Below are 21,673 nucleotides of genomic sequence, written 5' to 3'. Positions count from 1 at the left end.
TTCAAATACCCTTGAGCAGCATGTAAGTAGGCGGGGTAGGGCATATTTATGTAAGTGTCCTTCGTATTCGAAGGCTCCACTGAATGTGAAGTTCACCTATGAATGCACATGTAGGCCAATACACCATCCATAATCCTGGCCAAATCGGGCACACAAAAGATTGTCCCTTGTGTTGTTGTGTTTAACGTTTGCAGCGCCTGGCACTGTTTTTTGAGTCGCTCTCTGTCCATGCCAAGCTTTTGCTCAAAGAGAGAACCATGCCTGTCTTGTGGCAGTGTGTCAGGCAGGTCTGTTGACTCCCAGTTTCAGCTGAGATGTAACATTGTCTTAAGACTTTGTTTTTCCTTAAAATGCTGGTGTGCTTGGAATGGAGTAGAGTAACAGTGGCAGCAAAAATAAGGATGGTGATTGGAAATTCCCCCATTGCCACATTCATCACTACTAACTGGCCAGATTCTTTAGGATCTAAAAGAGGTGAGGTAATATGGACAACTAGAGAGCCACACTGGGATAGGAAACCCCCTGGTAAGAAAAGCAGCAGCTGGGTTTGACCGGGGCAGTTGTGATTGCTTGGATTTCCCACATCCATTCGGTCTTTTGGAACCGACACCAGGAATTCCAGGCCGCCAGTGACAGCTATGGCAGCGGAAATGCACCCATATTCATCCTCCTTACTCTCTCCTCCATTAATGCTCTGCGCTACCATTCACGAAAGCGTTTCTATTGCTGAATATCCAGGACTCTGTGGAGAAATGTGTTTGTGTGTGTGTCTGATCTGAGTGTGGGGTGTGGTTGTGTATTTTAACAAATGTATGGTGTGCTTAAGTGTGCGATGGAGACATCTATCCCTCCACCAAAAGCTTCTGTGGCTTTGCAAACACACCCTTGTAAAAAAAAAAAAATAGGCCTTTTTGATACTACTGTGCAAAATTATCAAAAACCTATAGCTTTTAAAATGTTTTTGGCTTTACAGATAGGCGATTAACAGAAAACATTTTATTGTTCTGAAAACATAAACTGGTTGTCGTGAAAACTCCCCAATTCATATGAATAGGGCATGAATAGGAAATAGAACTCAAATTAGTCTCTTCTCTTAATTCCAGCAGTTTTCATTAAAGGTTTTGTCAATCAATAAATGACATTTTGTGAGTGCTTACTATGTGCAGAGCTTAGTACAAGCGCTTAGTACAGTGCTCTGCACACAGTAAGCACTCAATAAATATGATTGATTGATTGCAGAGCACTGTACTAAATGCTTGGGAGAGTACAATACAACAGAATTGTTTTATGGGCCAAAGGTGAATATTATAGGTAAAATGAGACCTTTGGTTTCTGTAGCTTTAATTTTCCAGGTTATCCCTGCCTTTCATTTTCACTAATAGTTGAGAGTTCATTCATTCAGTTGTATTTATTGAGTGCTTACTGTGTGCAGAGTACTGTACTAAGCGCTTGGGAAGAACAAGTTGGCAACTTATAGAGATGGCCCCTACCCAACAATGGGCTCACAGTCTAGAAGGGGGAGATAGACAACAAAACAAGACATGGAGACGGGTGTCAAAACTGTCAGAATAAATAGAATTATAGCTATAAGAGAGTTATAGTATGTGGCCTCTTCCCACTCCCCAACAGTTCTAAGAACACCTGAGGAATCCTTATTTGCCCTCTTGACAGCCCTGTTCCCTTCCCAGAAGAGGATTTGAAATTATTTTGGCTAGAACGAATATCAGTCACTTTAAACATAAGGATGTCATGCAAAGGAAACAATGAACTTTTGAAATATTCTACATTTTTCTTACAGAACAATGCAGATATTAAAATTTATAGGTGTAATTGCCCACAAAAGGCTTTCAAATCAAAATAACAAAACAGAAGGGCCAGTTTAAGATTCTCCAGTCTTTAGGGTGAGGCTAATGAAATGGGTGGGTGAGTTGTCAGTCTGAGCTAAAAATTCCAGGATGTGTCCCTGGACTGGGGGAGTTATAGATGAGGTTTGGTATCCCCATTGTACATACTAGAGGGTGATCATGTGGGCCATATGGCCCTGGTTGCAGTTCCACTAGGGCTTTCTGAACCTAAGGCAGACTGGGAGCTGCTGCTCTCAACTCTAGTATTGTTGTCATGTCCCTCACTGGTTATTATTCCTCCACAATATTCCCTGGATGTGTTCCCTTTTCTCTGCCCAGGCAGTCACTACCCGGTTCCAACTCTGCTCATTTCACAATTAGATTACTGTATTACCTTCCTCACTAGTCTCCCAGCCTCCAGGAATTTCTTTTCCCTTCAGTTTATACTGCACAGACTGAATGACGGGGAAGATGGCTTAGGATGATTTGTTTCTAGGTTGAAGCCAGTGTGTTTCTTTCGGGGTCCTCCTTTCGAACAAAAGCATGCCTTTGTTATTTAGTCTTCAGAGAAAGAGATTGAAGCTGCTCAAAATCATTTCAATTCGTTGCCACTTAGGTTTAAAGATGCCACGGATGTTGCTGGTGGAAGGAGTGTGGGTCACCGTGATTTTGTTCACACTCCGTACATACATTATAGGCATAGTTTTCATTTAGAAAGGGGAATTAGCTCAAATGGTGGAGCGCTCGCTTAGCATGTGAGAGGTAACGGGATCGATGCCCACATTCTCCAAATTTTCAGCGCTTAGTACAGTGCTTTGCACATAGTAAGCGCTTAACAAATGCCAACATTATTATTATTATTCCATGACTCCACTCCAACCAGCTCCCACAACACACTCTCTCTAAATTGCTCCTGTTTACAGGAGGACATAGAAAGATTTTTCTTCCTCTTCCCAGTGTAACTCCCTTACCTCCTCTTCCCACTCCCCAACAGTTCTAAGAACACCCGAGGAATCCTTATTTGCCCTCATGACAGCCCTGTTCCCTTCCCAAAAGAGGATTTGAAATTATTTTGGCTAGAATAAATATGAATTACTTTAAACATAAAGTTGTCATGCAAGGGAAACAATGAACTTTTGAAATATTCTACATTTTTCTTACAGAAAAATGCAGATATGAAAATTTATCGGTGTAATTGCATGCAAAAGGCTTTAAAAGCAAAATAACAAAGCAAAGTTTTGCTCTTAGGAAACTACCTCCTTATTAAGTACAAAAAATATTAAAGATAATTGAAATTAGGCCTTTTTTATCCGTATTATATGCAGTGCATTTACTGTGTGTTTCAGAAATAGCCAGGCAAGCAGCACAAATAAAGCTTTTGAGAAAACTTCAGAAGCAGGAACAGGCTCGAGTTGCCAAAGAAGCAAAAAAACAGCAAGGTATGTGTTGAGTTCTAAGAAATGTGTATAACTGCAGGGTGCATTTTGGAGTCTTCAGTAGTTGGTTCCAGCCTTCAGTCACTCTGTGCTGACTCTTTTACTGTCCTGTCCCCTATAGCAATTATGGCGGCTGAAGAAAAACGGAAGCAAAAAGAACAAATAAAGATAATGAAGCAACAGGTATGTTTAGCTTTGAAATTTAAGTCCATGTCTTGGAATGAAAGTATATGAACTAATTTAGCAAGTGTAGAGAGAAATGAACTTTTGATCTTTTTAATTTTGTTCGGCATGTGAATTGAACTTTTTTTAATTCCCCAAATAACTGCTTATTAGGAGCCTGTTTTTGTGTTATTAAGAACGTGATTTAGGACCCAGATTTTCTTATGGGAAGCATTTCAGAAGAAACTTCTGTTGTCTGTTTGGTCCATTCATTTAATTTCTTTGGAAATAATCGCCAATAAGATTTTTTTTTTGCTTTGTAAAAATTAATGTTTAGTGACAAGTACTTTCATGTACCATCAAGGAGCGTGAGTATGTGAGTATGCTTTGAGATACTAAATGAAGAATAGTGTAGTTTTGGCTGTCTGAAGTTGTTAACCATCTAAGTCAGATCTTTTCAATCATCAGTCAAGCATACCTAAAATTAAGATTCTTAATTATCGTATTTGAAATGTTTAGTAGGAAATGTTCCCAACTCAGAAACTTGTCAAATATGTAGAGGTGTTCCATTAAAATTTAGGCTTATGTAATCTTTCCTAAACTTTTTGTTTTAATATGACTGCCTGAGCACCATAGTTGTAAGAAAAAAAAAAGCTGGGGCAAAAAAGTCTAATTTGAGCTTATTAAGCATGTTATCCTCTTTCTAAAATGCTCCTTCTCACTTTAATTTTTTAAATTATCTTTTAAACTTGAGTTACTCAGGCAAAGTATTAAATGAAGAGTTGTTTCGTTTCAGAAATTCAGTAACACGTGAACTACTTTCTGGTCCCGTCATCTCCACACTGAAAAAAAAAAAGGAAATGGAAAAAACAGTGTATTACTGTAAATTCACTCCTCCTAAAGGAATTTCCCACAATGAGTATAATGGTGAAATGAAAGTTGCTCCAAACTCCCAGCGGAGTCCTCTGAATCTCATGTCTATAGCAGTCTTCCTAGATTTTAAAAGCGTGAATGCTCCAGATTAAAATGAATTTAGGGACAATCTTGTCATGTGCTCAAGCTTGCAGATGGGCAGTAGGGGATTTTGCATTTATGATGTCTAGCCATCATATGTCCTTTAAAGGACGTCGATCTGGCCTGACGGTAGCAACTGGGGACAGGGTGGGGTTGGGGCAGAAATTGAGAAGAAAGGAAGATGGGCAATCAGAAGTAGAAGCTCCCAGTTGTGAAGGAAGCTGAAGATGGGTTTGGAGAAGAGGCAGTAGTGATCAGTCCCCAGAGAGCTCTGACAGTTGAATGAGATCACACCACTACGACAGCCAAAAAATTAGGGCAGGGGGAAGTGATTCCTGGAGAATCTTGGAACCTCAACACCCAGTACGGCGACACTGTATCAGATGGTAAAGTGGGGCAGAAGGAAGAGAATCACAGTAGGGACATCACCGTGACTCAGAACTACTAGAATCAGCTGCCAGAGAGGGGAGGGCACAAGCTTGGGAAGCCTAGGAACTGCAGCTGCCAAGCCAAATAATAACTACTGTACAAACAGACACTCACAAAAGGAGAAAAACACAGGGAAACAAGCTCATCACATGTGCATTGGGAAAATACACTTGGCTAGTTGCAAACAAGGCTAATGAACCTCCAGGGAAACAAGCTCCACATGTGAAAAACACCCTGGCATTCCAACACAGATACACCTACATGAAATGGCTACATATATTAAGTACATCCACAGATGTGAGCAAACACCAATGCACGCACACAACATTCTTCCACTAGTTTAAGAGAACAGACGTGGGGAAACATACACAGGACAGAAACACATAAACTTTAGTCAATACACCTGAATGTGGCAGTATACATGGATGCAATACACAAGCACACACCCATGCATACCAATACATATAGACCCACAAAAACATACTGTCAATCAATCAGTAGTATTTACTGAACGCTTACTGTGGGCAGAGTGCTGTACTTAGCAAGTGAACCAAGTCAATAGGGAATCAAACAGATGGTGAGTGGGGCCTCAGAGCAGAACAGTACACATGACAGTGGGGACAGCATAGAATTTGGGGAATAATTAGGAAGAAAATGCAGAGATCAAGGAAAAGAAAATGATTGGCCAGAAAGGTGAAAGCACAAATATCCTATGGTAGTTCTGCCCCTTCCTTCATTTAGCTTTTCCAGTTTGCCACCCAGAAGAGAAACAGAAAACTAGACTTTTAATTTCAGGCATTTAACATTTCCTGTTTTCATTTCCTCTTTCTTTTTTCATTACTTGCCCTTAACCTTCCATGTGAGTCTCTGCTGTGGTGTGTATCTTGCTTGTGATCTACTGTTTCCCCCTTCATGGCTAATTTAGAGTGAGTTTCCCAAAGGCACTTTCCAGGTCTACATTGCTAAAGTTTGAATTATCTTAAAACTAGCAGTTCAGTATCTGCAAACTGTGTAACAGATTTTTACATTTTAAATTGTCACTGTTAAAAGCCTACTTTCCTGCCTAGTTCGTTGATATAACCGGTCCCAAAAAGTCAGCAAATGCATAAAATATCACCTGTCTTGTGGATATACAAAATGTATTTGAAATAGTAAGTACATTACGGAATACTTCACAAAAATGCTGTTGTTTCAGTAAATGCTTTCAACATACCATGCTCTGTTTCCAGAATAGGCAGAGAATAGGCACCATTAACTTTTTTTGGGATTAGGAATTCACCTAGAACAAGCAGCATGGCTTAGAGGAAAGATTATGGGCCTGCAGGTCAGGGGACCTGGGTTTGAATCCAGACTTTCCCATTTACCTGCTGTGTGAGTTAGGGCAAGTCACCTAACTTCTCTATACCACAGTTTCCTCAACAATAAAATGGGGATTAAATCCTTCTCTCTCCTACTTCAACTGTGAGCCTCATGTGGTACAGGACTGTGTCTGACTTAATTATTGCCTATCTACCCAAGGGCCTAGTATCATGCTTGGCACATAGTACTTTACAAAAACCACAATTATTATCATTATTATTACTATTGCTATTTTTTCATGGCCTTGATGATTTCACACTCCCTTTATTGCTTTTCATGTATAGGAATAGATCGGTAAGCAGAGTCCACACAAAATGTTGAAACTTTTTTTACCTTCATGTCTACTTATAAATACCCTCCTTAATCTATAAAATTCACTTCAAAAATCAAATTTATTTGGAAAATAGTGCCATATTTTCAAGCATCATTGATTGTTCTGGCAGATAGGGTTAATTAAATATTGTGGAATTAGATCATGGTTTTAGTGACTAGTGAAGCAGACTGGTCAATCTGAGATCCTGGTTATCTGTGTAGGTGATGATGGGCAAGCTATTTAAGCCTGTAGTTCTCAATTTACTCTTCAAGTGCAGAGATAGGTGTGTTTTGCCAAGGGATATTTTCCAAAAGATTTGGGGGAGGTTGCTTTGTTTTACATTTTTATAAATCTCAATAGTGTCTGAAGATGAAAGTCCTTAACGTAGATTTTCGTGTAAAGCAGAAGAAATCTTCCCTTCAAACATTGAGTAATAATAAAGTAATAATAGTACTAATAGTAATATTAGTACAAATAGTAGTAGTACTAATAGTAATAATTATAAATAAAGATGGTATTTTTTAAGTGCTTACTATGTGCCAAGTACTGTTCTAAGTGCTTGGGGAGTTACAAGACTGTATCTAACCCAATTGGCTTATATTCTCCCTCAGCTTTCAGTATAGTGCCTGGCAAATAGTAAGCGCTTAACAAATACCACATTTATTATTATTATTTTTTATTATTATCCACGGGAGAGCCCAGCCCATTCAGGACTCTCTTGGTCAGAACTGTCCTCTGACGATTTATGTGAGCTTGTTCTCTAGTACCCTCAAACCTAAAATATAAAAAAAAAATTCACAAAGACTATAATCAATTTAGAAACTAAACGTACTACTTGGACCAAATACAGAGTTATTTTGGCTTGCATTTCATCAATTTTCAATTATCGTTACTGACAATTTTCAGAAATTGGTTCATTATCTGTAATTAACTGCAATGTTCATGTTACATAGCAAATGATTAAAGGAGATTATTATAGTAGAAATTACCCATTATCTTTAGTATTATTTTGGAAATGTGATTATCCTTAGGCTTTTGTTGGTTTGTGCTTTTAAAACACTCGTTAGGATTTGAATTGCACCAGGTTTGGGGGAACACTTTACAAGGGCTTGTGATTTGTAAATACTGTGCATAATTATACGATTGCTGTGAAATTATATAACTAAAGGCATTTCTTAGGCTAATTAAACATAAATTTTTCTGTTTGAACATACTTAAAACATCAATTATACTCCTTTATAATTCCTTCATTTTTTGAATGTTTAAATATTTTAAATGGTCACTACTTTTCCCACAGGAGAAAATTAAGAGAATACAGCAAATCAGAATGGAAAAAGAACTTCGAGCCCAGCAAATTTTAGAGGTAGAATCCTCAAATTTATGCCGTTCAAAATGTATTCACCTTTTCCAAGCATCTTATACTTTCAATAAAAATCCTCTCTGTTATCGCTCATGATTTGTCTACAGCAATCTCTTCTTAAGCAAATCTGTTACAACTTTAACAGTGTATTATATTTTTTTGCTAGAAATGTTGAACCGTACTACTGACCACTCTGCACCTTAAGACTTTACTTGGGGAGAAATTTAGAATATTTGGATGTTTATAGGAGCAGAAGAAAAGCATATTCAATATTTTAGGGAGAAATAGCCAAAAGTTTTGTAGATTTTGAAGTCAATATATGAACAGCATGAACTGGATATCAAAATATGCATGATCTATCTTTAAGAGTTGTCAAAGCTTCCATATTGCCCAAAGAAGATTTCTTGTGATTTATTCATGTTACGTATAGTAAATTACAAAAAATTTAATGTGGTATTTCTGTTTCAGGTCTTCATTTCTGGTGTTAGGCAACAGATTTCTTTTTTATCTCAATAGTCTAATTTTAGCTTAGAAGGAAATAATGTTCACCAAATGTGTAACTAAGAATTTGTATTGGTTTTCACTGACAATTTAAAATCAAACTTCGACAATTTCTTTACCCAGATTTTATATCACCATTTGAAGATTAAAGGAAAAGATGACAGTGTTAATTTTGTCTTTAAATTTTATGAGTTCATCTTTATGTTAAATTCTAATACTTGGTTTTAAATATTCAAGAAAAATAAAATTAAATATGTGAATTCAAATTTAGGGCCCTAAAAAAGCACAAATTTACTTTCATGTATAAAGTGTTCTGGGGAAGAAATCTGTTATAAAAAACACATAATGTGTCATGTATTGTTTTGCACTTTGTGAGGCATGTAGCTTCATTTCTAGTGTGAGATTATTTTCAAGTTGTAGTGGTGCTTTGCATGACTTTGAGACCTGTTTTGCATGCACAGGCTAAAAAGAAAAAGAAGGAAGAAGCGGCAAATGCCAAATTATTGGAGGCCGAGAAACGAATAAAGGTTAGTTTAGATGAGCATCAGAGTTCTTATTTTTCAAAAATAAAAGCTATGTAATTGTGTATAATCCATGTGAAATAACGTGAGCAAAAGAGTAATTTTTTTTACAGAAAGTGTTGAATGTAAATGTGTACATGTGGTTGTATAGATGGGTATATGAATAGTGATATCTATCATTGGTATTAAGAGACTTGCCTTACCTGATGCTTGGTTTGAGCACCTTAGGAGTGCTGACAAACACTTAATGTAAACCTTTCCTCCCTTCCTCCCCATATTCTGTTTCTAAATACGGAAACAAGTTGAATTTTGTTTTCTATAGGGCACAATTGTTGGTGCCAATTGTCTCCTTAACCCTTCTTACGGAATGTGTCTGCTTGGTTTGGAAATCTGGCACTCTTGATGCTGCCAAATCTGCTTGGTATGTCACGGTACTCTAGCTAGTTACTTGAATAAATATGCCAGTGAATACATCTATCCGGTCATGTCATTTTAAGTCCAGTAATAAAGGTCTATTGGAGACTGCTTTACCAGACCATTTAGTTTTAGGTGGCAAGTAAGAAAATGCAGTAGAAACCCAGAAGTGGAACTTGAAAATAAGTGGGCATATTATAAATCATACTTCTTATAAGCATCTGTATATATATGTTAATCTGTAAACGCATATGTTCTTTGTTTTAAGGAAAAAGAAATGAGGCGACAACAAGCCGTTCTACTAAAGCATCAGGTCTGTATTCATGCAATTAACCAAACTTTTGCAAATGCCAGTTTTTAACAACTACTTAAGCTGTTGGGGAAAATCTTAAATATTTTCTATAAAAATTTCTGGTATGATTCTTGCTTAAGTTTTTCTTTCATCTTACGGTTTATTGCCTTGCTTGGTATTGGGGTCTTTTTGGGGGTGATAAAGTGGTTTTATGACTTTGTGATTTCTGTTTCATAATGATGTGCCAACTCTTTCTACCAGGAGTTGGAGAGGCATAGACTAGATATGGTATGGGTATGTTTATTTTTGTACATCTAACACCGCATTGTGATTTGGTTGTGATATGGTTGTCATAGCAATGCATAAAGTGTAGCACTGGCTGCTGTCACATTACATACTGCTGCATGGCTTTACAGCACAGTGCATTGCATACATCTGCTTGTCTGTCTATAAAGAAAGAATGACCTGTCTCCAACATTTATAAATTGAAGTTTGCAATCCATCTGTGAGGCTCCTAGGTGGAATTTGTATTTCCCATTCCATAGTGTCAGGTATCAACTCCCATTGAAACATATTGTCCCATCATTCTACATGCAAATCTGCCATTGAAGGCAATGGGAATTTTAAATGCAGCTGTGATGGGAGGATATGACATTTATTTTTACTTTTAACACATAACTTGGTTTAGAATCCAAAGTAAGATAACAAACTGTATGTCTTATCCCCTTAGTTGGGATAGAATACTTATTTTCTAACACAATTTTGGATTTGATTTTAGACAAATCTGTAATATTTTGAGCTGAAAATAAAATTTGTCTCTTTAAATCAAGCCTCGGCTTATCTGCTGTACCCCCATTATGCTGAGCTAGAGTTCAGGTTCTATTTCGTCATTATTATCGTAAGCCATGGTACAGCTTTTGGGGCTTTAAGTGCTTCAAGAGACAGGCATCAGGAAATAGGAATGCCCTGTTTCATTCATGTTTGTGCTTGAACCATGCCTAATTTAATTACATTCGTGTAAGACCTGAGAAAATTAAACATTCAAATATTTCGATGGCATTTTGATTTTTAAAATGAAGTTTTTCTGAAAGAAAATCCGAACTCATCTCTAAAACCATGAAGTTAAAATGAACATACAGTGACTTTTAACTGCTTAAAAACCACCAGAGATAGAGTTTGCTTAATTGGCTACTTAGCACTCTAGGCTTTCTGATAGCAGATGTAAGGTAACTGACCTGTTCCAGCCAACCATTATGCTTTTTGTTCTGCCAGCTTTTGAAGGAGCATCACAACTGACCATAAGTAAATCTTGTATGCTTCTGTTTTACACTGTCTCCATGTTCATTGCTTTATCTTTTTGCTTTTGATTGTTCTTGTATTTGCTTTCTAAACCTGAACTAAAACATGCACAGACTTGGCCATTCTTGTCTTCTACTTAGTATTTAATGTGACTTGTCTATTAATGCTCTACATGCTATACCGAGTTTTTGAAGTAAGAATGAGTCTTCTGACTGGAGTTGAGTGTTTTTCCTAATTTTATCTGCTCTAATAGGAGCGAGAGAGACGGCGTCAGCATATGATGCTTATGAAAGCTATGGAAGCTCGTAAAAAAGCCGAAGTAAGTGTGTGTTTCTGGACAAATGTTCCGATTGTCATCACTTGAAATTCTTTCCTAAGGCATTGGGTCTGTGAAATGTAAACCTTCCCTAACATTAGAATTGAAGTTGACCCTGAATTACCAGCTTTCACAAGCAAACCAAAGGTTAGAGACAGTAACTAACTCTGAGAACTTCTTTGGCTTACTACAAGTGTGTGGAAAGAGTTTCTCAGTATGTCTTAATTTTTCCTGGCTCATGGTTGTATTTTCTTTAAGCTTCATCGTGGGGGAATTTTGACACATTAACCGCAGCAGCTAGAATTCGGCAAAGGTTTATTCCAACTTGCCCAGGCATCTCTTCTGATGCATAACAATCTGATTTCAAATGGCTTTGTCATTCCAGTTCCAAATTTAGGGCACCCAAAATGGGATGTGGTATGATATAATGGAAAATGCACAGAATTCAACAAGCTTGAATTTATTGGCTTCCTGTAATTCTGTGCAAATAGGTGGTTGAGGAAAAACTTAAACCAAGTAAAAATAACTAGACTGTCACATTGTGATAAATATATAATGAAGACGTATGAAGCCCCAAGTTCTTGGTAACAGATAAGACTGGTATTTTTTTTTTAAACGGGGTTTCTTGAACCTTTATGACCTAGTACGGCATATCAGAATCCTGAGATTGAGTGAAGGGCCCTGAAACTCCCAGGAAAACATCTAAAGTAAATTGCATTTATGAACTATGTATTTTGGAGCTGGGTGGAAAGCATTATTCACAATTATTCATCAGACAAGGTGACTTACAAACTTGTTAAATGCTTTTTCCATTATGAAAGTTAGGATTAAAATCTCTCTGCCAGTTGAAGAAAATGCTAAGAATTGTTGAGCTGAATTTGGTATAAGATTTTAGCCTCTGTCTTCTGAGGACTACCATCAAATCATCATCTTCATTTTCCACTTGCCAGCTGAGGATCATTTTTGTTCTTGAGAAAAATGTTTTAATTTTGGTCAATTAAGGACAAACAGCACTATACTGAACCAGTTACAAAATAAAGAGGGGAAAAAATGCTGATTACCAAGCAGATAGTGGCTCAATAAGTAGATTAATTCTTGCTAAATATATTAATTGTAAATGGTCCAATATTTCATGATCTCACATATCATTCAAGGTTAATATTATCCATTTATTTTCTCCTTCTACCATTTCCCACCTACCCTCTCTGACCAACATCATCACCCTGGATTAGAAAGGAAGAAGATGCACAATTCTGTGTCAGCCTCATAGATCCACAAGTGGCAGATTCTGCCAAAATTCTTATTTGTAACCTGCTAGGAGCTTAGAACAGTATTTGGCACATAGTAAGCACTTAACAAATACCATAATTATCATTATTATTACATACCATAGTTGCTGAGGAGATAGACGTAAACTCTTAAACCAATTTACGTATTTAGCTGTGTAATGCTGAATTGGTTAGTATGACATACTTGACTTACAGGTTGTCATATGTTTAAGGTTACTTAAATTAGTTTGAATGTGGTAGCCTTCATATGTTTTTGGATCAGTCAATCGATAGAATTTATTTAGCACTTTACATATGTATGCAGAGCATCTCACTAAGCTTGGGAAAGCACTGTTGCTAGACAAAATCCCCTGCCCCAAGGAGCTTACAGTCTATAGGGGAAGACATACATTAAAATATATTACATGTAAGGGAAATAGTGTCATATAAGGATATTTGGGAAGGGTATCAAGGTGCTTAAAGGGTACGCAGCCAAATGTGTAGGTGGCACAGATCAGAGTGTCAGTAGGAGAAGTGTGAAGGCTTAGGGAAGACCTCTCAGAGGTGATGTAATTTTTGGAAAGATTTGAAAGGTGGCAAAAAGGTGGACTGTTGCATATGAAGGGGGATGGATTTCCAGGCCAGAGGGAGAACTGGGACAGGGGGCTTGATGGCAGGATAGATGAGATCAAGTTACAGAGAGTAGGTTGGTGTTCGAGGAGCTAAGTGTACACAATGGGTTGTAGTAAGAAATCAGGGAAGTAAGGTAGGAAGGAGATAGCTGATGGAGTGCCTTAAAGCTGATGGTAAGGAGTTTCTGTGTGGGGCAGAGGAGGATGAGGAACCACTGGAGGTGTTGGAGGAATAGGGAGATATGAACTGAATTGTTATTTGGGAAAAATGATCCGGGCAAAATAGTGCAAGGCACCACTATAAACACTTGGGAATGCACAGTACTTGAGGTAGGGTAAACTAAAAATAGGTATAAGAGTGGCCTAGTGTAAATATCATGGGACTGGAAGTCTGAACCTAATTCTACTCCCAACTTTGCCACTGGCTTTCTGGGTGACCCCGGGTAAATCTCCCTGGGCTTCAGTTTACTCATCTGTAACATGAGGAATAAAATAGATTATGAGGCCCTCTTAGGACAATGGACTGTGTCGAACTTCATAACCTTATATCTACCCAATACTTAACGTGTATTGAGAGCTTAATTATTAATTAATTAATAATTGTCATAATTATGAATGGCATTAATTAATGCCATAATTATTATCCATATGATAAAGAAGGTAAATAATCAGATTCATATGAGTTGGAAGGAGGCTAATGTAGGGGCATAGTCAAGACGTTGGAGCAATATAAAGGTAGGGTTAGGAACTTTAGCAACAGAACATGATGAAATTATCATTTCCCTTAAAAAAACACACACCTTCAAATCTCTACTTGTAACATAGTTGATATAATTCTGAAAAGACTGGTTATGTGGTTTAAATGTAAAGTGCAAGAAGTGAAATTATGATTTTTCTTATCACTGCCAACATATACAGTCATTTGCTCCTTTGATCCAGATTTAACTCTAATCTCTTTCCTTTGGAAAAAAAAAACCCTCACACATAAATAATGTTACCTTTAGATGAAATTATGGTCAGTTATTTTACTAATCATATCTTAAAATATCATACCAAGCCAGCACAAATCATTTCAATGCCAGGTAGTAATTAAGCACTATGTCTTTAAAGCTATTTTGTATTCATGAATTTCATTAGATTTAATACAGTGAATTTGCAGAGTAGGTACAGAAGGTGTCAATTTAGCTAAGTAAAAATAGCCAGGATTGTCAGAACTCAGATGGCATATAATTACTTAAATTCACGGCAGCTCTCTTTGCAATACTTACATTATAAAAGTAATTTCATCTTCATTTAATTGAATTTGTGAGAATTCCAAACAATCACAATTAATATCAAAGGATAGTAAGTATAAACAATTCTAACAAAATTAGCCTTTGGAGTCAATTTATAATATACCCTAAACTATATTTGTTACCAAGAGAAAAAATTACCTGCCAAATCAATCGTTAGAAAAAATCTATTCTTTGTTTTCTTCTTAAATTATTCCTGCAATCATGATTAATAGTTTGAAAAAGAAATGGAAAGAAAAAGACACTGTAATATACTATAGCAAAAAGGGGCTAATTAGGGAAGTACATCTGTGTACTGGAATTTGTTTTGTAAATGGTACTTCAAATTGCAGGAATTTATGTCATAGGTTTCAAAGGTTAAAGCAAAGATTATAGAAGGACCTAGAAGTGAACACAACTGAACAATAAACTCCGGTGGCAAAATAATACTAATTTATATACAGTCTTTTAAAGTGTACAAAATTCTTGACAGTCTCTTACAGTATTCCATTTTCATCAAATAATGACCATGCTTTGTCCTCCATTCAGAAAGACTTAGTTGTACATATATTTCTTTGGGTATATTACTTTTAGTAAAATAAACAACCAGCTCATCTTGTTTTATGCTCTTTGCAAGCCATTTATGTCCCTCTTAAGCTGTCTGTGCAACTTACCTGCTGTGTGACCTTGGGCAAGTCACTTAACTTCTTTGTTCTTCAGTTCCTCTAAATGCTGAATGGGGATTCAATACCTCTTTTCCCTCCCACTTAGGCTGTTAGCCCCCATAGGATCTGATTATCTTGTCTCTGCCGCAGAGCTCAATACAGTGCTTGGTACTTAGTTAGTGCCCACATATGCCACAATTATCATTGTTTCATTACTATTATTCTCCTCATTCTTTCTTCCCTCTCCAGTTAAGTTTTTCTTGATCAGGTCGCTGTCATAATGTGCGTGGTTGCAGTCTTTAATTGAAGAATTCTTATTGCCCCAGCTAACCATTCAGATACAACATGGTCCAATTGGCGTGCCATCGATTTATTGGGAAAACTTAAAATCACTTCATTCTCAGCAGTGTATTAATTCCCTTATAAAAATGCCTTGTTGCAAGTAAAAATGAATGTCTTGGGAGGTGAACTATGTGACTACATACTCCCTAACCAGAGGAAGGCTAGCGAAATGCATAAAGTCCTGACATAGCAATGAATTATTAAGACGGGGCACATAGACCATGTTATAAGCAATATGCCAAAGAGAATTTGTGCAAGGACATTCTGACAAGGTTAAGAAAATCTTCCTTTCTTGCTGTGCCATTTATTAAGCACTTTTCAATGAATGGAGAGCAATACTAAGTGCTGGGGAGGAGATTCAGGGACAAATGTTAATATTAAGTGTTTATTATGTGCCAAGCACTATATTATGCAAGATAATCAGGTTGAACATGGTCCTTATCCCACATGGAGCTCGTGGTCTAAGGGGGGAGGAGAACAGGTATTTCATCCACATTTTACACTTCAGGTGGCTGAAACACAGAAAAGTTAAGTGTCTTAACCAAGGTCACACAGCAGGCAAGTGCAGGAGCCGGGATAGAATCAGTGATATGTATTGGGTGCTTATTGTGTGCAGAGTACTGTACTAAGTACTTGGGAGAGAACAATACGAAAGAGTTGGTAGACAGGTCTCCTGACTCCCAAGCTTATGTTTTGAATTCACAAACAGCTCCTGATATTCAGGTGGCTCATAATCTAGAGGGGGTTTTTAGAACAGACACTCAAGGAATGAATAATGTAAATTCAATTTGAAAATTCAACAAAAGACTGCAAAAGCCAAATTCAGCAAGAGGTAGAATAAAATTAGCATTACATTGCCTCTAGGATGGAATGATCATCAGGCCCCAGACAGCTCCAGGCAAGGTTACCCGTGTTCACACTGTCACAATCTGGGCAACATTCTAATAAAAGTTTTTTCAGACTTGGAATATTTATTATTAGGTTTGTAGCAGAGGCTAGAGTACTGAGCCGGAATGGTAGGGAGCAAGGGGCTTTATGGGGGCTGGAGGCATTGTGTCCTCCACCGCACCCAGTTGTCCCATCCTGGTGTTTAAGGGGAAGGATTGCTCTGGTGCTGTCCACTTTGGCAGGGGTTGGCACTTCTGGCATTGGTGATAAAGGGCAAGGTAGCGAGAGGCTGGGCTGCAAGGTGGAAGTCGAAGTTACGGAAGCCTTTCGATTTCCCTGTCAGCAGCCTGGCCCCAGTGTTTGAGAGTACAAGCCTTTTTCATCCTTTCACAGTCATATTTATTGAGCCCTTATTGTGTGCAAAGCACAGTACTTAAGCGCTTGGGAGAGTACAGCAGTAATAATAATAATAATAGTGGTTTTTGTTAAGCCCTTACTAAGCGCTGGGGTGGATACAAGCAAATCAGGTCGGATGCAGTCGCTGACCCCCATGGGGCTCACAGTCTCAATCCCCATTTTACAGATGAGGTAACTGAGGCATCGAGAAGTGAACTGACTCGCCCAAAGCCACACAGCAGACAAGTGGCAGAGCTGGGATTAGAACCCATGACCTGCTGAATCCCAGGCCAGTGCTCTGACCACTGACTGGCCCGTGCTGCTTGCAGAGTTGGTAGACACCGAGCCTGACCACACTTGTTTCTAACAAGGGCCAAGGCCGATCCATAGTGGAGGGTGACAGAGGAAGCGAAGAATGGATTCTGAAGCCATGGGGCCTACAGCAGCCCACCTTGTGGCAGGTGGTTATCAGGTGGTGGAGGGGGGGGTGTTTTTCAAGTCTGCTGACCTTGCATCCATTGGTCACCTGCTCCCACAGTGGAATTTTTTTGTCCACAGTGTTAGAGTTGTTGTAAAAATGCACTACTAGGTGTTAGTAGCGATGGAATGAAGTTTCCTCTTGCTATACTACACAGCAGGTTCCCACCTCCTTCCTTGCCTCCTCCAAGGGAGCTGCATCTGGTGTAGAGACACTGCCTGTGCCCTTTTGCAAAATTTTTTACCTCCCATTTTACAGGATTTTCATCATCTCAAATAAGCATGAACATGGCCCCCAAATTGTTAACCACTATAATATACAAATCCCATTTTTTCCCCATAGAAGTCCCTTTTAATAAAGATCATTTATTTAGATAAGACATTTTTGTTTTCTTTGAAGTGTTGCTAGCTTTTGTGACCAAGTCAACGTGCATAGTTTTATTGGCCAAAAATGTATTTTGTCGTCATCCCTCAAACAATGAAATCCAAAGCACCCCGTATTTAGTTAGACGGATTGGAAGATTTATTAGCCGTCACCATAATACTTTCCCCTGTTCTGAAGTGTGTCTTTTCCCCCAACTCAAATGATTGCTGGAAATTCATACTGATTTGAACTGATGCTAAAATGTAGAGAAAAAATGGCATTAGTCCAGAATCCCCGAGTTCTCAGTTTTTCCTATTAAACTTCACACAGTATCATGCACAATTTAGTAATCACTTTACTCATGTAAACTAGGTACTATAGTAATTGTTCCAAGTTCTGATATATCTCCCTGAGGATCAATAAACAACAAAAGACTGTTAACCATGCATCTATCACTAAATGGCTGTGTCAGCAGTTGGGTAGATATAGCCGTAATATGGGACGCAGTACCTTGGATTCCAGAAGCCATCTAATAAGCAGTTTGAAAGCAGAAGGAAATTCACAGCCCCCTGGTGATTCAACTGATGAAAATATTTCATCATTTGGAATATATACCGATCACTGCTCAGTGAAAATACCGTGTGCAATTGCACATATAGGCAATTTTATATAAGAAACCACGTTTTTCAGTTTGAGATAACCCTCTACAATTGGACCATTTAAAACTGAACCACTTCATAAGCTCTCCAGTATGTCTTATTAATTTGATACTTTTTTATGAATACTTGAAATGTGGCGCTTAATATCTTTCAACAGAATTGAATTTCCAAAGCAATATTGATGTTATTAGTAATTCTAATTTAGATTAATTATAAATCTATAAAAGCCCTTTAGTTTGGCATGATTTTAATTTAATTCTAAATTAAATAAATCATTGGCCTGATAAAATTATTGATTGGGATTTCACATGGCTAGAACCATCCATCATTGCTAAACAGTAAAAGATTACTGTTATTTCTATAATGGAATTAATTTTGCATGTAAATATTTTAGTCAGTATCTTGATAAATATTAATGGCTGCATAAAAGACACAAGTACACAAGTCTTTTTTAATCTTCAAAGATCTGAACAAAAAATCTACCACAAGAGTACTTTTGCCAAATGTTTTCTAATGCAGAAGTTATTTGAAATCATTCGTTTTTGTAAAAAAAAAAAAAAAACCACTCAAAAAACCCCTAACAGTATTTTCAATTATTGTTTAGTGCTAATCAAGCTTATTTTCTCAACTCTGTAACAAGGTGACAGCTCTCTTTTTTTCTGTTCTTTACAACTGTCTCTTATAATAACTTATCCTTTATTTGTCCCACTCTTTTTGTTCATCTTGTACCCAAAGTAGTCCTTTGCCTCTTAAATTGATATTTTTCTATAAAATTTGGTAAAAGCTGCTGCCCCAAGAAATGTATTCTCACTTGTAATTGTGCCCTGGATAAATGGAAGGGACCCAACTGAATCATAAAATGTAAAAACATTGGAACCTTTGCAACTGGTCTCTTGAAAATGGCCTACTGACAGACTTTAGGTCCTGAAAGCAGTAAAGCTTTATAGCAGTAAGTCAAAGCCATATGAGGTTCAGTCTATCACATTCTTTTTTGTTTTTTTTTCATAACATTGTCTAAATATGTTTGAATACGAACAATAACACCAATTCCATATGGGACGGAAGCATATTACTTAAACCCCTCTCATGAACTTTTCATTTTTGCCTAGAATTGTTATTTACCAAATCACATTCTAGCAGAAGAAATTTGGGCTTTCAAGGTGTGTAAGTGTATTTGTGGCTTGGTACTCAAAAACACCCAGAAAGTAGCCAGTCCTCCTCTCCCACTCCCTTCTGCATCATCCTGACTTTCTCATACCTTCTCCTCATTCTCCTATTTTCAGAGCCGGGACTAAGACTCAGGTATCCTGATTGTGAGGACCAAGTTCTTTTCACTGGACCAGGGAATCAGGGATGAGTTCTGTTGCACCAATAAACCATATTTCTTTTATATGATGGGAAATATCTTTCAAAGTCAGTTGTTAAAAGTAAAGCTTTTCAGTTGACTTTGAATCCTGTCATTTTTAGCTCATCTGAGGACTGGATTTCTCTCAACAACCCATTCATCTTATAATTATCTTTCAGTGAGAGTGTTCTCTCATCACTTTCAGTGAAGTCAGAATGCTACAATTTGAAATCATAGTCATTGACTTGTCAAAGTGTGATGTCTTGGCGAGGAAATTTTGATTTCACTCTAGTATCAAATAATGAGGCCTAATCAGAAAAAAGATCGTAGAAATGAGTAAATTTTGTGTCCTTTGAAATGGTAAGCAGTGTTCCAGTTTCCACACTTCGTTCTGCTCCTGCACTTCAGTCTTGACCTACAGAACTGCTCCTATTCCAGACTTGGCTTTTGGTGAAGAGTAGCATTTTTGTAATGTAGATGAGACTCATCAAATTCATTTGAATTTAAACCTCCAATGACAAAAGACCCATTAGCAAACTCATTGTGGCATTTAACTCTCAGGCAATTAAAATAATTGAGAATTTAAAACATTTAGAGTTGCCAGGAGACAGAATGTCTCAGTAGTTTTTGAAATTTGAAAACAGCTGCCATGAACTTTATAACTTTCTTTTCCTTTCCACCGTTCGCAAAGCAGCCTATCTTCTGAATTACAGTACAGAGCAGTGAATAGAAGGACGGAACAGAAAGATGCGTTTTCCTGAGCCATGACACTCCCCGCTTTCAGAGACTTACTAAAATGCTCTCCAGGGAACATTTCATAATGAATTACTGTTTCTTTCCAGACATGCTATCCCTTGGACACCTCAGCAGTAATATGTAATTAAATGCTTATTCATTTGTTATTGATTTATGGTTTTTGTAGCTACTCCTCACCCCTTAACATTATCTATTCATCCACTTAGATCTGCTTCTCTTCTCCATTAAATTATAAACTCCTTGAAGGCAGGGTCACATTTTATATGGTCCTTAAGCCCTCAGTTCAGTACTGTCCGGAGAGAGAGTTCTGTAAATAAGGTTAATGGTGGTAGACTCAGGTTGGTACCCTCAGGGGCTATTTGTGTTGGAGGGAGAACCATGTTAATGAAAATCTAAATAGCTAGGAGGGCAGGGGGTTGGAATATGGTAAAAGAATTAGAAGAATTCCTGGCCCAAATTTTGGTGATAGAGTGATCAGAAATGGGGGCTAGAACACAGGGACCGTCTCTATATGTTGCCGACTTCCCAAGCGCTTGGTACAGTGCTCTGCACACAGTAAGCGCTCAATAAATACAATTGAATGAATGAATGAATGAACATTGGGTCAGAGGAAACCTTGAGAGGTCATTCTCCCAGCTTTGAGGAAATTCATTGTCCCCCAGTATATCTGAGACAGATAACAATTATCTGTCACTAGAAGCATTGCGGTCTAGTGGATAAAGCACAGGCCTAGGAGCCAGAAAACCTGGGTTCTAATCCCAGTTCCACCACTTGCCTGCTGTGTGACCTTAGGCAAGTCACTTAATTACATAGATCAGTGTTAGACATGGTCCCCGTCCCTTGGGGAGCCCACAGTCTGAGTCAAAAATAATATCTCAAATTCATATTATGCTTTTCATTTCCAAAGTGCCGTCACTTATCTAATTTTAAATTTCGCAACACTGTTTTATTGAGATCGCAGATAAAAAAACCTAAAGATTTGAGGGGTGATGCGTCTTGCCCAAGGTCATCCAGCCGGGCCAGTGCCAGATCTAGGACTTGAAACCAAATCTTTTGACTCCCAGTCCTCTTTAGTTTCCATTAAACTATGCCCCCTCCCTAATGAAACCTTCCTTTCCCTTGAAAAGCCCTTGTTCATACATTTCATGGAGATGTTGGTTAAATAAAGGATTATTTTATTGAAACTAGTTCTAGCAGAAAAGAATGGAGCAGAAAAGAGTGTATGTTCCTGGGGATTCTGATGCTTTCTGATCCTGTAATTTGCCGTGTCAGAGTAATCTATGTGATGAATAACATGAAAATCTGCAGCATGTCTTGATAGATTCTGTGCCAGAATAAGCTAATCATGCA

At 37.7% G+C, this 21,673-nt stretch overlaps 1 protein-coding gene across 3 annotated transcripts in view; it reads left to right on the top strand.

Annotated features, from left to right (window-relative positions):
- Positions 1-21,673, top strand: part of BAZ2B (bromodomain adjacent to zinc finger domain 2B) — a 232,511-nt gene that overhangs the window by 168,753 nt on the left and 42,085 nt on the right. For 2 of the 3 annotated variants that reach the window (XM_038751842.1, XM_038751843.1), the window contains 7 exons: positions 3,191-3,283; positions 3,402-3,463; positions 7,855-7,920; positions 8,880-8,945; positions 9,622-9,666; positions 9,907-9,933; positions 11,198-11,263. In XM_038751842.1, the coding sequence (XP_038607770.1) occupies positions 3,191-3,283; positions 3,402-3,463; positions 7,855-7,920; positions 8,880-8,945; positions 9,622-9,666; positions 9,907-9,933; positions 11,198-11,263 (425 nt within the window). The remainder of the gene's footprint in view (positions 1-3,190; positions 3,284-3,401; positions 3,464-7,854; positions 7,921-8,879; positions 8,946-9,621; positions 9,667-9,906; positions 9,934-11,197; positions 11,264-21,673) is intronic. The other variant, XM_038751844.1, reaches the window with a different exon arrangement.

The sequence above is a fragment of the Tachyglossus aculeatus genome, chromosome 9, assembly GCF_015852505.1.
Source record: "Tachyglossus aculeatus isolate mTacAcu1 chromosome 9, mTacAcu1.pri, whole genome shotgun sequence".
Taxonomy (NCBI): Eukaryota; Metazoa; Chordata; class Mammalia; order Monotremata; family Tachyglossidae; genus Tachyglossus; species Tachyglossus aculeatus.
This window is presented reverse-complemented; position numbering and strand designations above follow the sequence as displayed.